Below are 16237 nucleotides of genomic sequence, written 5' to 3' on the forward strand. Positions count from 1 at the left end.
TTGGCAATATAATTCCTCAGGTCAGTATGAGTACACCGATACCAAACATGTATACGTAATTTTAAGTGATGAAAATAAAATCTGAAATTGGTATGAAAGAAAAATATTTTTGAGTTTGTTGACATTTTCTGAGATCCATACGGTTTCCATTTTTCGGGGCTGGGTGAGAGCTTTTTTGCAGGTTGATCTGAAATTGTTATTGATATCATTTTAGGGTGCATGCAATGGTTTGATTGCCTCATTGCATTCTCCTGCTGCGGCGGCAAAAAAACGTAATTCCTGAATTTTTATTTTCTTCTCACTGTGCCAATTACTGATCTGAATATTTTACTCTATATTTTGATAAATTGGACATTTCTGAACACAGATGCCAAGGCTGTATGCTACATTTTTTTTAGTGTTTAGTGTTTTAAATGGGACAAAAGGGGGACGATTTGAACTTTTTTTTCTTTACTTTTTAACTTTGTTCAATAGTCCGATCGCCGATCAATCCGCAGCACTTGATGGCCGATTAAATCAAAAAAGATGTGGACTGAGTGCCAAAGCCCATATCAACAGCAGGAACATGACCAATGACAAATATTAGTCATGAACGAATCTACTCGTTACTCGAGATTTCTCGAGCATGCTCGGGGGTCCTCTGAGTATTTTTTAGTGCTCGGAGATTTAGTTTTTCTTACTGTAGCTGAATGATTTACAGCTATTAGCCAACATAAGTACATGTGGGGGTTGCCTGGTTGCTAGGGAATCCCCACATGTACTTATGCTGGCTAACAGATGTAAATCATCAGCTGCGGCAAGAAAAACTAAATCTCCGAGCACTAAAAAATACTCGGAGGACCCCCGAGCATGCTCGAGAAATCTCGAGTAATGAGTAGATTCGCTCATCACTAGTAAATATACATCATTGGTCATGAAGGGGTTGAAGTGCACACATAATGTCCATCTTTAGAGCTTACAGAGATTGTCCAACCCCAATATCCAATTTTTTTTTAAAGCTAATCTGTACTGTATTGTAATATATAATTTTGTGTTTGTTTGTTTTTACCTTTCATTCTTCCTGACTTTTGTTTCATTCCTGCACCCAGTTTATTTACATCTCACTCTAGGCAGCTTCCTGAGCTTTTTTCCCTGAGCTTTTTTTCTAAGCTCACTGCGAGAGCTAGCCCCTGGCCCATCTCAGTGTCAGCCCTGCCCACTACACACTCATTGGCTGTTGGTTACTGCCCCAGACCCGACCTATCATTCATTCCAGCACTGGGGCAATGACCACTCAGTCATCCAGTGTCCTCTGATCTGTTGAAAGCAGCACCAATAATCTACCTCACATCACATCCACAGTGGTGACAGAGCCATGACATGTCCCTACATTACCCCTGACATAGGAATAGTGTGAAGGAATCTATAGTAATGTGTGGGAGTATCTACAGTAGGCTGCCAAATATGGTTCTATGCCGCTGCTACATTGTAGCGTGATGCAGGTGAGTAAGGTCACTTTGCGACCCTTGCAGTGTTGTGGTAAGTTCCACATTTTTTCAGTCTGTTAGTTGTGGTAATCTAATGGAATGTTCATTTTATTTCTGCTGCTATGTACACACTATGCAATTGTATATTTGTGGTCTCTGCTTCATAAATGTATGTGGCCACTCTACATTTCTATTGAGAGAGAAGTATAGCATGTTTAGACGGTGCGTTACCAAAAGTATGCAAATTGCATGCATGCAGCCTCATCATCGCCAGTTCGCACTGGGGAACCCTGACAGTGTGCACAACTGCATGCTATCACAAGTAAGCAGTCTGGAGCGCCCCCACACCGCCGCAGGGCCGAGGGGATACCCGGAGCCGGGCCTCTAGTTCTCAGTCTCGGGGTTGTCACGGTGGCTAGACCCGGTCCGTGGCCCTGTCCGTCAGTGGGGGACGTCCGGTGTAATAGGTGGTAGTAATGATAGCGGTGGAGCGGTGCAGTTGTGGGGTGTAAGTCGCGGTAAATAACGAGGACACCAGGTTGCAGTCTCTTTACCTCTTTACTGGAGATCTCTGAGTCCTCAGTCCAGAACACGGTTCACCAGGCTACGCAAGTCCGGCCGGTCCAATGGCACCTCCAGAGTTCTCCTCTCAGGTGGAAATCTGTGCCTTCCTTCTAGCGCTATGTGTTGTAGTCCTTCCCTGCTGTGCTTACGGAAAGTAACCCCACAACGGTTGTGTCTGTTTCTTAAGTTCCCTCACAACTCGATTTGATGTTCCTCTGTAATCCACCCCTTCCCTGTATTCAGGTTGGAATGGCACCCGTTTGTCAGGTAGGCCTGGAGTTCTTCCGGGACCCTAGAGTCGCCCCTCTCCCGCAATTGCCCCCCAAGACTTCATAGGTGATATGTGGTAGACAGCCCGCCTGAGACCGACTGTCCTGCCGCTGTTTGGAGTATGGCTTGAAGCTGTATTCTAATCCACTCCCTCGGCGTTCCGGCCACCGGTATTGCGCCTCAGCAGGGTGCTGCCTCTTTCAACAAAACCCCTGCTGGTATTCTCCTTCTGCTTGATCTCGTTTCTCACTCAGCACAATCTGTCTCGCTTCTAGTCCTTTCCTTGAGTCCCGCCGCTTCCAGGAGCCTGCGCGGACCCGTTACGTTCTTTCAATGCCAAGCCTCTGCCAGGATCCCACCCCTGGCAGAGACCCTACAGTCTCTCCCTTCACAACACCCCCTGCCACAGGGTGTTGCTCCGTTCAATCCCGTCAGCGTTCTCTTCTAACTTCCTGCCTGACCCCCAGTTTACCCACTATGGTGGGGAGTGGCCTAATGAATAGCACCCTTAGCTCCCCCCGGAGGCCCAGCTGTGAAACATATTGGTGTCTGTGATACCTGATTGGAGGAACTCCTTCGGTGCCATCGAACGTACCATGGCTCCCCTTAGCGGCGAAGCCACAGTACTGCAACGACCAGAACTCTGGGGCGCTGCACTCCCCCCTGGTTAAACACAGTACTCCGGGACTGGGAAGAAAAACAACAATACAGATTAGTAAACAGACATACAATTTTGTTGAGTGCAAAACAATAAGTATACTTGAACAGGCTTCCCTTTATGGGAGGTGAGGACACTTTTAACGTTACAAACATGGTCAACATTATAAATTACAGGCTATGCATAACTACTGTTACCCAACCGGGTATTCTACTTAGTGCAAATTCTGGAACAATAAATTAACATTGCCTTTAGGAAACATACACTCTTAGTTTACCAAAGGCCTTCCTATAATCACATTACAGGGTAAGGTAACTTCACATTCTCCTACTTTGAACCTGCAGGACCGCCTGTCCCTATGGCACCAGACCTACTGCCTCTCCTTTCTTTTACAGGACCGCCCTGTTCATCCAGGGCCTACTGCCTTTCTCTACTATACATGGTATAGACATAACATTCCTTTCGTTTAAAGAACTCTGAGCCAGCTCTACTCGGCTCCTTTAAGGACTCACTCTCTAACCCCTACGGGTTCACTCTCTGTCCTTAGTAACAAAGTAACTTTCAATGGGGACGCGGGGTTTACCTTCTATCCTCACCTTCATTATTACTTTGCTTACTTTCAACTATGCAGACCTCTATCTCTACCCCTACGGGCTCTCTGCATCTTTTCTTTCTGCAAAACATTATTTAGACATTTCAACAAATTCAACACATATAACTTATCATGTAAAACAGTTACATTTCTTCTCAAGGCATCGTTATGGCATTACTGTTCTGCAACAGTATCTCTCTCAAGTTCAGTTTCTCACATCCCCTTTAAGAGGGGACCAAGTCTTTCTAAGGTAGCTCGTCTTCTCAGCCTACCGGCCCATGCAAAGGTTCCGGCATGGTATCTTCGCAAAGTGTCTTTAACTAGAACCGGTAGGAAAGGTATCTTCACAAAGTGTCTTGGCTCAAACAAATAGGGCAAATATCTTCGCAAAGTGTCTTTGGCTAAAACCAGTAGGGAGCACCTTTAAGAAGGTGCAAACTATTTACAAGGGAAGTTCGAATCATGCACAGTCCATGATTTCTGCAGTTTGTATAACTTTTGTGCAACAACTTCAGAAAAGGAAAACAAACAAAGAGGATCCCGGGTCAACAGAGGGATCCATTAACCCTGCGCGGGTTTAGCAGCAACTTAAAGGAATAAAAGACAAACAGTAACTATTTACATTTTCATGGTATCGAGGTTTATTCTTTTTCAGGCGGCTCGGGCTCCTGCCCCCCAGCCACCGTGGTGCCAGCGTCCGCGGTTCGAACGTGAAGATGAACTCGACTGGCCAACTCGGTGGCCGCAACCAGGCGCACCGTTGCGATGGTGACAAGATCGGGTGCTCCTGGGACCAGGTCCGAGGCGGTAAGGGTCGCGGCTCCAGACATACACCGCCGAACATTCCGTGCATACCACCCGAGCGGGTTCTGGTGGCGGCTGTAGGTCACCGAATCCCCCTTTTGCAATGGTTCTCCACTTCGGCCACAGCAGGGAGCCCTCACGTTACAATGCGCAACAAAAACGTCAGTATCCAATCCTGGCTCGTGTATGAGGCCCCACCCTCTTCTTGCATGGTAGGCCAACACAGTGCCCCGCCTTGTCACGTCTCTGTCATCCCATGCCGGGGGGGGTTGTTGTACTTTCGATGAGCCCATCGACTCAGCTCCTTTCCGTCCTTTCCACTGCATAATCAAGCACTGTCTATATTGTTCCCATGTAAGCACCGCAAGAGTGGACCCGTTCTCCCGGGATCCATCTGCTCTAAACCAGGGGGTGTCCCACCGAAGAACTACTCCATCTAAGCTCACATCTACAGGCTCCCCCACTCCAGTCGACAGCGGTGGCACCATCCTCCCCAGGTCATCGGGGGATAGCACCATTAGCCCTGCCGTGATAAGTCGCTCCCTACTGCGATAGAGGTGGGTCATGGAAGCGGGCTCGCGGAGGGGAGCAGGGACGTCGGCCATACCTGCGCCTAATGTGGTTCCATCGGTGTCGCTCTGGTCCGTTAACGAGGATGCTGGAGTCTGCTGCAGCCCGGACCGGGGCTCCTCCAATGGGATGCTCGGATTCGGCTCCGCTGGCTGTGGTTCCTCCTCCTCTAACTTCGAGGTCGGGATTGGTGGACGTAACTCCGTTGTCGGATCCGCAGGCCTCCGGTCCATCTCCGGTGAAGAAAGGCAGGCCTGAACCGCTTCTTCCTCGCTCAGGCACTCGCCGTTCATCATTGCTGCCTGATAGTCGGTGGCAGTGCATGCACCTAGCTCCGCCATTTCTCCGAGGTCGGGCTTCTCCGTCACCCGCTTCTCGCCGTTGCATATCAAGGGGTGTTTCTCTTCTGCTTTGGGGCAGGTCATTCCTCTGCAGCCAGAAGTGCAGGGGGTGGTAGCCATTTCTCGCGCCACACTGGGAGTCTCCGCCCATAACACGCCCTCCTTCCCCTTGGGTGTAGCAATGGCGGCGCCTTTTGGCGGGAACTTTTGGCGGCTAATGGCGCAGCACAGTCTTACAATAAAGTACAGTCCAAGCACAGTAAATCACAGTCTCTAGGCACACATGACCTGATTCTTCAGGCTTAAGTAGATCCTGTTCGTGATGCCAAGTTTTGGAGCGCCCCCACACCGCCGCAGGGCCGAGGGGATACCCGGAGCCGGGCCTCTAGTTCTCAGTCTCGGGGTTGTCACGGTGGCTAGACCCGGTCCGTGGCCCTGTCCGTCAGTGGGGGACGTCCGGTGTAATAGGTGGTAGTAATGATAGCGGTGGAGCGGTGCAGTTGTGGGGTGTAAGTCGCGGTAAATAACGAGGACACCAGGTTGCAGTCTCTTTACCTCTTTACTGGAGATCTCTGAGTCCTCAGTCCAGAACACGGTTCACCAGGCTACGCAAGTCCGGCCGGTCCAATGGCACCTCCAGAGTTCTCCTCTCAGGTGGAAATCTGTGCCTTCCTTCTAGCGCTATGTGTTGTAGTCCTTCCCTGCTGTGCTTACGGAAAGTAACCCCACAACGGTTGTGTCTGTTTCTTAAGTTCCCTCACAACTCGATTTGATGTTCCGCTGTAATCCACCCCTTCCCTGTATTCAGGTTGGAATGGCACCCGTTTGTCAGGTAGGCCTGGAGTTCTTCCGGGACCCTAGAGTCGCCCCTCTCCCGCAATTGCCCCCCAAGACTTCATAGGTGATATGTGGTAGACAGCCCGCCTGAGACCGACTGTCCTGCCGCTGTTTGGAGTATGGCTTGAAGCTGTATTCTAATCCACTCCCTCGGCGTTCCGGCCACCGGTATTGCGCCTCAGCAGGGTGCTGCCTCTTTCAACAAAACCCCTGCTGGTATTCTCCTTCTGCTTGATCTCGTTTCTCACTCAGCACAATCTGTCTCGCTTCTAGTCCTTTCCTTGAGTCCCGCCGCTTCCAGGAGCCTGCGCGGACCCGTTACGTTCTTTCAATGCCAAGCCTCTGCCAGGATCCCACCCCTGGCAGAGACCCTACAGTCTCTCCCTTCACAACACCCCCTGCCACAGGGTGTTGCTCCGTTCAATCCCGTCAGCGTTCTCTTCTAACTTCCTGCCTGACCCCCAGTTTACCCACTATGGTGGGGAGTGGCCTAATGAATAGCACCCTTAGCTCCCCCCGGAGGCCCAGCTGTGAAACATATTGGTGTCTGTGATACCTGATTGGAGGAACTCCTTCGGTGCCATCGAACGTACCATGGCTCCCCTTAGCGGCGAAGCCACAGTACTGCAACGACCAGAACTCTGGGGCGCTGCAAGTCTACAGTCACATAGAATGGCTGCAGACTTTTATGTCAAGCCTGTACAACTTCTTCAATGCTCGATATAAAGATGATAGAGGGAAAGACAGATGATAAATACATAGATAAATAGATACATGATCAATGGATACATAGATGATAGATGAATAAATAATACATAGATATTAGATAATAGATGGGAACATAGATGATAGATACATAGAAAGATACATAGATGATAAATAATACATAGATGAAATAATAGATAAATACATAGATATAAGATAGATGGTAAATGGATACATAGATAATGCATAGATCGATACCCTTACATTGTAAGCCTATGGAGCCTTGTTCTGACGCTCCATAGACTTACATTGCATGAGCCACTTCTGGGTTCTTGCAGAGTGTAGTGTGATCCAGAGAATCTGCAGTGGTGGTGACATCATTGAGAAGACAAGCAGAATAGCACCGGATCCTGAAGACCACCGCGATAGGCGATTATAATAACACAGTGACTACTTCAGCACTCAAACCATCAGCAATCAAAACTTCTGGAATGTTTAATGCTGCCATTATTAAAGTTATACATTTCAGTTTGCTGAAAATTTATTAAGTTTAACAACTTACATCACCAACTGCTGCCAAAGCTGCAAGTGCTGCCAAGGATCCCAACATAGCTGCAAGAGTTCTATGGACAATCTACAAAAAAAAGAAAGTTTTAATTGTAGATATGGTAGTTTTTCTCAGCGAGAAATAAAGTGATTAATTTGATTGAAACATTAAGTAGATAATGTGTAAAACCAGATAATCTGAGGCCTGTGGTGTTGTTTTGGGTAGCCATGGGTGGGGTGGGGGATCCTGCCAGTACGCCACTGTGTCTCTGCTACAGTTTTGGATGAAAACTTTGGACAGAAAATGGAATCTTTGCCCTGGATGAAAGAAATTCATGCCAAAGCTCTGGCATTGCAGAACACATTTTAAAGAATATAAAGGAGTAACATTTTATCATAGGAAAACATGTCAGTAAGTTTATCCCCATCATCCCCCAAATCATTTATTTTTACTGCGCTACATATACTCACTGATATCTTTACAATGGGAATTTTTGCCTGAATCTTCAAAAATCTGTGTTTTTAGCTGTAACATAAAGAACTGTTAATTGCAGTAGACTGGAGAATGTACTTAATGAAACTCTGCTTATTAACATTCTTGGTATCTCCCGCGCTATGTTGATAGATAGATCATGTATATCTGACAACAGGTGGCGACCACTGGTCCTTTAACTGCTATGCTCTAACTTGTCCTCCTGAATAGTGATGAGCGAATTTGTTTGGAAAGAGATAGCCAAACAAATTCAGCACTAATATGGCACAATCGTATTCGTGATCAGAAACACAAGCAACATTTTTTTAAATCAGTGCAAATAAGTAACAATTTGTTAATAAGTGCAGGAAAATATTTGTGCTGCCACAAAAGTATTTTCAGCACTTTTGCAATGATAATGGTGGTGTATCATGAGCGTTTTGCATGTGTTTGATCATGGCAGAGGGTTTGCAGAGCTCAGAAGTGCGGCGTTCTTGTAAACTTTTTTTTTTTTTTTTGTGTGCACATTGTGGCTAGTCAATCAGGGCGCATGAAACATCCACAATGTCCTGACAGCACGACTTGTGTCATTGGCTGCTTAAATCACATGTCCCTCTCCATATAAAGAGCGGATATCTTGTTTTAGTGCCATTTTGATACTAACAATGCAGAGAGGCTACTCCTGATGCTGGCACTATTAGCAGCAAGATTTTAGCTAGTTAGCTAGGCGGTTGTATAGCAGTCAGATAGTGTAGCTAGCTAGTGTCCAGTGTGGCTGTTAAATTTACAAGTGTGTTGTGCACGGCTTCTATTGTGCTCCATGCACAAGTATAGCACTCTAAATAATATTTTATATCTAGCTAAATGTGAAACAGCCTGCTGTATTCCACCTTGTCATTTACTGCTGTGGTGATCTGAAACTGTCTGCAGACCTAATGCACATTTTAAAAAAATTATAATTTTTCAGTTGCAAAAAGTTAGACAACCCGTCGTATCATGCTTTGTCATTTTGTTGGGTTGCAATTAAGCTTTCTGCAGATCCCACACACATAACCCAAAATTTTTTTCTGCTGCTAAATGTCATACAGCAGGGGACCTGACTTTAAAATAGTTTGTAGCACCTAGTGTGTTATACAGGCCTGATCCAGAGGTCACAAAAAATTATTGTGTTCCTAACGTCATCTGATTTTCAAATTATTTGTAGCATATCTTCTTTGTCATACAGACATCAGCCACACTCAAACAATTCTTTGTTCTGTGGCTAATGTGATACAGCACGCTATATTTCACTTTGAAATTTACTGCCAATGAAATTCAGCTGTTTGCAGAGGTAGTACAAAGTTTAAAATCTAATTTTTGGTTGCAAATACTGTGCTCCTACCACACTATCTGAGCAACATGACTGGGAAAAAGCGAGGCCGTAGTGGAAGGGGAATTAGGTTTGGTGTTCAAAGTGTACGGTGGGTAGATGGTAAGGATAGTGAAAGCACTAGTGAACCAACAACATCACGTGACAACTTCTGTTATTGGACGGGCTGCTCCATTATCTTTCTTTGGCAGATGCACAGCGGTACACCTTGTTGATGAGGCCCAGAAAGAGCATGTGCTCAAGTGGATGGCAAGTGCAGCTTCAAGTGGCCTCTCCTCCTCTTCCTCCACCTCAACATCACACCCAGTACAGTCCACAGAGGTGCCTCCCAAATTCTCCTGCGTCTCAAATCTCCAACTGTACAACTGACTGTACGGAATCAGAGATGGGTGAGTCTGAAGAGCTGTTCATACATTCTATTCCATGGTCATCAGAAGTGTACTCAAAAGCTTCACAGAGTCAAGAGGAGGAAATCTGCACTGATGCCCGAATTTTTTTAAGCTTGGATTTGGGGCAGGACAAAGTAGGGTCCGAACGGCATCCTGACCCTCGTCATCAGATGTTAATCCCTGGGTGGGGTGGAGGTGATCCTGATGAGACTCAGATATCTGAGGCTCATGCTGACTGTACTGTGCTGTCAGGGCAGGAAGAGGAGGAGGGCGATTCCAAGGGCAAAGAATGTGATAACACAAGGGATGATGAAGATGATCAGATGTTAGATCCCAGTTGGCGTGAACTTAGAGGCACACAGCTGAGTAGGCCATCTGAGGAGAAAGATGATGAGACAATGAGCAATCCATCCTCAGCCACAACTGTGGCTGTGAGCAGCACCGTCCGCGGGTCTGCAGCTTGCAGGGGTGGCAAGGGTTGCCTAGCCTGGGCCTTTTTTTTGACACTGCAAAGGATGAGCCAACTCACTTAATCTGCCATCTTTGCAAAAAAAACTAAGTAGAGGTAAAAACTGCAATATTTTGACTACTACATGTATCAACCTTCACACGTGCAATTAACATGCGTTACTCTAGGAATCAGACTACACAAAAATGCAGACCAGTGGACCTCAAAAACCATCAGCTGCCCATCAATCGCATCTGCTGCTTCTTCCTCCTCCTCTGCTACTGTGCCAACTTTTGTGACGCAGGTCTTCAACTGCAGAACCTCAGGCTATTTACCTGCTCCAGACACGCTGACTGCCTGCCATTTTTGATCGATCTCAGAGAACAAGCACAACACAACTTTCTCAACCCACCGTAACATTTTTGCCTGCACCTCTCTCATGGTCTAGCACTTTGTTCGGTTCACCGTACTCCACCCTCTCTCAGCACTGCAGCCAACCCAAGGTTAAACAGTTGTGGTCACATAAAAGATTGTTTCCTCCAAAGCATGACAAAGCCAAAAGGTTGAACTCCATCTCCAATCTGTTGGCAAAGGAAATGCTGCCTTTTTATGCCTGGTAGATACAGATGGTTTCCAAAAGCTGATGGCCGTCACAGTCCCCCAGTACCATCTGCCCAGTTGCCATTACTTTTCTAAGAAAGCTGTGCTTGCACTACACGAGCATGTCACAGACATCATCGGTTCCTTGACTAAATCTTTGTCTGCCAGGGTGCATTTCACCACAGACACTTGGATAAGTAAGCATGGCCAAGAGCATTACATCTTGCTCACTGGGCACTGTGTGACTCTGGTGGCTGTGGGGGCAGGTGCTATTCAACAATTCTTGGAATCCCCAAGGCTTGCAGTACAAACCTCCACATTTAACACTTCCTCCATTGCTTCTGCCTCCTCCACTATCTCCTCTAGAGCCCCCACCTGCACCCTCATCCTCTGCCTTAATGAGACACACGTTCCATCAGTGCAGAGCAAATCCACACCACCTCCGTACTGCACAGCCAGGGCTCATTGCAATCAGGCAGTGTAAAAATTGATTTGCTTAGAGATCGCAGACATGCAGCTGAAGAGTTGTGGACAGCTCTCTAGGATGAGTTTGATCAATGGCTTCTCCATTGAATCTGCATCCATGGAAGGCAGTGTCAATTTGTCAATGCCAAAATATTATCAGCAGCAGTGGTGTAAGTGGAAGAAGCAATTTCTTTGAGTCTTTTGATACTTTTTTTCTTAGAATAGCTCATGCACCAGCACAACAGAGTCCAAGTCTTACATATGGTGAACAAATGGAGAAGATGGTGCAGGAGTATCTTGAACTGAATATGAATACCCTCAGGGAGGGTTTGGACCCTTTCACATTTTAGTCTTCCAAAATAAATGAGTGGCCTGAGCTCACCTCACATACCTTGGGAGGTTTTATCATGCCCGCCAGCCAGCGTTCACTCAGAACATGTCTTCAGTCTGCTGGTGGCGTCCTGATGGAAAAGCACAGCTGGCTGTCCCCTGAAAGTGTAGACCACCTAACTTTCGTTAAGATGAACAAGTCATGGATCACCTAGTACTTTTGCACCCCAATCACAGACTGTACAGACTAGGTGATATTGCATTTTTTAGTGTTATGCATTAAGGTCACAGAACTGCACTCTGTGATATACTTTAGCGTGGTTTCTGTGCCTGCTGTGCTGATGTTAGCACAAATTTGTGGAAATATGAACAGTCATGGTTGGTCTACATCTGCTGGGTTAGCTGTAGTTGAAGACGTATCGGTCCCAATTATACCATTTCTACTCTAATTAAATTTATGCCGCTTCTGTGATGTAAGGCTCTCATTTGTTTAAATGTGAACACTCCTGGTTGGGTTTCCATCTGGAGGATCGTGCACAGTGGAAGACCTGTCGGTCCCTATTGCACTATTTCTACTGTGGTGAAATTGATGCCACTTTGGTGGTGTCTGCCAATAATTTTTGGAAATTAACACTCCTGGTTGTGTCTCCTTCATGCCTGTTGCCTGTAGTAGTAGGCCCCTGAGACAGTCAGGCCTCCACTTCCTGGGACTCAACTACCCATGTTACTATCCTTAAATTTTTCTGACAATGGTAGTCTACAAAACTGATATTTCTGCCACCTGAGTGTGGCTCAGCATGAAAGCAGGTAGAGGTATTGCAATTGGTTATCAGGGATCCCAGCATAGGAGGCTTTCACCGATCCCTCACCCACCTAGTCTTACTGTGACATTCAATTGAAAGCTATAAATGCTGTTCCAGACCCAGATACCTCATGCCTGGCTGGTTGCTGCAGTGCATTGCTACAATTTGTACTGTGAGTGAATTGAGGCCACTTTCCAGGTGTCTGTCCCTCATTTGATGTTTTTTGGCAGCATTTGAGGAAGTTATAAGGTGTTGTGCATGCGTTTGTTTTTGCCTCCCATTGACATGAATGGCGTTCGGTTATGTTCGGCGAATATTTTACGAATTATTCTGTGAAAATTGCTAATTTGGCAATTGTAATCCGAACCGAACATTGAAATATTCGCTCATCTCTACTCCTGATGGCAAGTACCTCAGCTTTCTGAGGTGCATGGGCAGCAGTAAATTGAACCTTTTGCCCTCATGGGCAAATTAGTGCACAAAAGCAAGAAGACTACGGATCTCAACCTGTGTGCAATTTCCTGGACATCACCTGACATCAAATGTACATCGATCAACAGGTAGTGAGGCACCAAGAATAATAATAACCTGAGGAGGGAGAGTTTTGTTAAGTGCATTCTGCATCCCACTGCACTTAACAGTTGCAGAATGCTAAAAAGGTTAATTTCAGAAGAATTAGGCAAAAGGTTGACAATAATAAAAAGGTACCAATGAGTTTATCTTTCACTTGCCTATATGCGAAAATAAACTCTTTGGGTGGGGATGGGGTGCTTAAACTTTCTGACAGATTGCTTTTTCAGCACCACTATTGGGGTAATGACTGGGTTCTGTTTTGGCTACTTTTTTGTCACTGCCATACTTAAAAAAAATAAAATAATAATAATAATAATAATAATAATAATAATAATAATAATAATAATAATAATAATTCAGACTTTTACAGCATGTAACCAATTACAATCTGTCAAAAATATCACCCATTTCTCTCTAAAAGGGAATTGGTCACCATCAAGAATGCCATTTACCAGCATTATATACTGTAGTGGTAATCTGTAGGTACAGTTTAACCTTTTAGTGACCGGGCCATTTTTTTTTTTTTTTTATATCTGACCAGTGTCACTTTATGTGGTAATAACTCTGGAATGCTTCAACGTATCCCATTGATTTTGCGATTGTCTTTTCGTAACACATACTACTTTGTGATAAGTGGTAAATTTAAGTTGATATGTTTTGCATTTACTTACAAAAATATCAGGAATTTGCCAAAAAATTTGCAATTTTCGAACTTTGACTGATTATCCCTTTAATCCAGATAGTCATATCACACAAAAACATTAATGAATGACAATTCCCTCATGTCTGCTTTACATCAGCCCCATTTTTAAAATGTAATTACATTTTGTTAGCATTTTAGAAGGTTTAAAAATGTAGCAGTAATTTTTCATGTCTTTTAAGGAAATTAACAAAATGTATTTTTTAGAGACCTGTTCAGTTCTGAAGTGACTTTAGGGGTCCTTTATATTGAAAAAAAAAAGTGATACCAAGTTATACCATTTTAAAAACTGCAATTTTCAAAATTGCTTACAGGTAGTTCATTAACCATTCAGGTGCTTTTCAGGAATTAATGCAAAGTGGCATGCCAGGAATGAAAAAGTTAATTTTCACCACCTAAATTTTGATAACTTCTCAACAAGCCGCTATAGCTGTAAAAGATTTTAAGGCCATTATTTGGCCATGGGAGGTGGCAGGTTCCCTTAGAATTGATTTCTTCTTTCAATGCCTTTTATTGGGTCCAAAATTTTATGATCACTAGAAGAGGGAGAGGTGGAGAGAACGAGAGAGACACAGAGAGAAAAATAGGGAGACACAGACAGGGAGACACAGACAGACAGAACAACAGAGTTTCAGCTCCAAAGATTGGGTCCCCATTGATTTAAATGGGGTTCAAGATCGGGTACAGTTTTGGTGCCCAAAATAAACTTTGGAATAAAGTTTATTCAGGTACCAGAACTCAAACTACCACAGGTCCGCTCATCCCTACTCACTAGTAAATTTAGCTCTAAAGCAGTTAGGACACAGTAAAACTGGGTTTCACATGTCCTGATATTTCTGGTACTGGAAAAAATTGTACCGGAGATATCTGTGTGTGTAATACTTGCGGCACACGTGTGGCAAGAGTGTAAGCTGATGTGTGTCACATAGTGATGAGCGAGTGTACTCGTTGCTCGGGTTTTCCCGAGCACACTCGGGTGACCTCTGAGTATTTATGACTGTGACTGTTTGGAGATTTAGTTTTCATTGCGGCAGCTGAATGATTTACAGCTACTATCCAGGCTGAGTACATGTGGGGGTTACCTGGTTGCTAGGGAATCCCCACATGTAATCAAGCAGACTAATAGCTCTAAATCATTCAGCTGCCGGGATGAAAACTAAATCTCCGAGCAGTCATAAATACTCGGAGACCACCCGAGCAACGAGTATACTCGCTCATCACTAGTGTCACATCAATATCACACTTACCAGTGCTAGGGAAGCAGCGGTGCAGTTAGCGCTGTTTCCCCAATGCCGGGTGCTGAAGATGGCTCTCATCATTCTCCCCTGCTTTGCCAGTGATTAACGTGAGCAGGGGAGAATGTTGAGCGTTATATTCAAATAATAACAGTGACAGCAGGTGCCGGCTGATGGGACTATTACTCCCATCAGCCACACCTGCCACCGCTAATAACAGTGAGAGCAGGCGGCGGCTGATAGAGGTATTCAGCATGTGCTCCCCCATACTTTTGATAACCATCCAGGCAAAACTGACAGCTGTGGACCTCAGCTGTCAGCATTAGAAAGACTGCTTATCAAGAATAGAGGGGTCCCCACAATGTTTTTTTAAATCATTTGAAAAATTTGTAAAAATTTTTGTAGGGCCCCTTCATTTTTGATACCCATCCTTGCTAAAGCAGACAACTGGGGGCTGGTATTATCATACTAGTAAGGGACCATAGATATTAACCCCCCAATTTAAAAATAGCGGCCCACTGCCACCCAGAAAAGGCACATCTATTAGATTTGCCAATTCTGGCACTTTGCCTGGGTCTTCCCGCTTGCCCTGTAGTGGTGGTAAGTGGGGTTGAGGTCACCTTGTATTATCTAGTGACATCAATCCCACAAGTAAGTAATGGAGAGACATCTATAAGACACCTATCCATTACTAATCCTATATATGTATGGTAAATAAAGACTTAGCAAGTATAATGTCCTTTTTTTGAAATACAAATAAAACACACTTTTTAATTTTTATTTAAAAATTACAAACAGTTATACTAACCTAAAGCCCATTCCATTGAAGCTCTCATCTCCTGTAATAAAACAAAAAACCACTGATGAATGAGCTGCTGCGAATGCAGCATCTGTGACTCTGACTTTTTCTCATAGTGCTGAGGTCACAGCAGCTCAGCCTGGCTGAGAACGCAGCCTCAGTGACCGGCGGGAGCCTCGATGAGGTCACTGTTAGTCACTGATGCTGCGCTCGCGGCAGCTCATTCATCAGTGGTTCTCAGCCTGGATGGTCGCATCTTGGCACCTTCCAGGCTGAAAACTATTTATCCCCAGACATGGATTATGGCATAGGCTAGAACGTCGCATGGGTGAGAGATATTGTTGTTATTTATTTTTGCTTTATTACAGGAGACAAGAACTTCAACAGAATGGGGGTTAGTTGAATATAATGGTGTTTGTAATTTTTAAATAAAATGGAAAAAATTGTATTTTGTTTTTATTTCAAATAATGGACTTTATACTTGCTGTGTCTTTATTTACCATACAACTATAGGATTAGTAATGGATAAGTGTCTTATAGACGCCTCTCCATTACTAACCAGTGTGCTTGATGTCACCAGAAAATACAAAGGTGACATCAACCCCACAAATATTAGCCCACTTACACCACTACAGGACAAATACAAAGGGCCAGCAAAGTGCCAGAATTGGCACATCCATGTAGATGTAACTTTTCAGGGC

General features: G+C 44.9%; 1 protein-coding gene across 4 annotated transcripts in view; it reads right to left on the bottom strand.

The window, feature by feature from the left end:
- OCA2 (OCA2 melanosomal transmembrane protein) overlaps positions 1-16237 on the bottom strand; it is a 685962-nt gene that overhangs the window by 254842 nt on the left and 414883 nt on the right. For all 4 annotated transcript variants that reach the window (XM_077296885.1, XM_077296884.1, XM_077296887.1 and 1 more), the window contains one exon: positions 7370-7441. In XM_077296885.1, the coding sequence (XP_077153000.1) occupies positions 7370-7441 (72 nt within the window). The remainder of the gene's footprint in view (positions 1-7369; positions 7442-16237) is intronic.

Source organism: Ranitomeya variabilis, chromosome 3 (assembly GCF_051348905.1).
Source record: "Ranitomeya variabilis isolate aRanVar5 chromosome 3, aRanVar5.hap1, whole genome shotgun sequence".
Lineage (NCBI taxonomy): Eukaryota > Metazoa > Chordata > Amphibia > Anura > Dendrobatidae > Ranitomeya > Ranitomeya variabilis.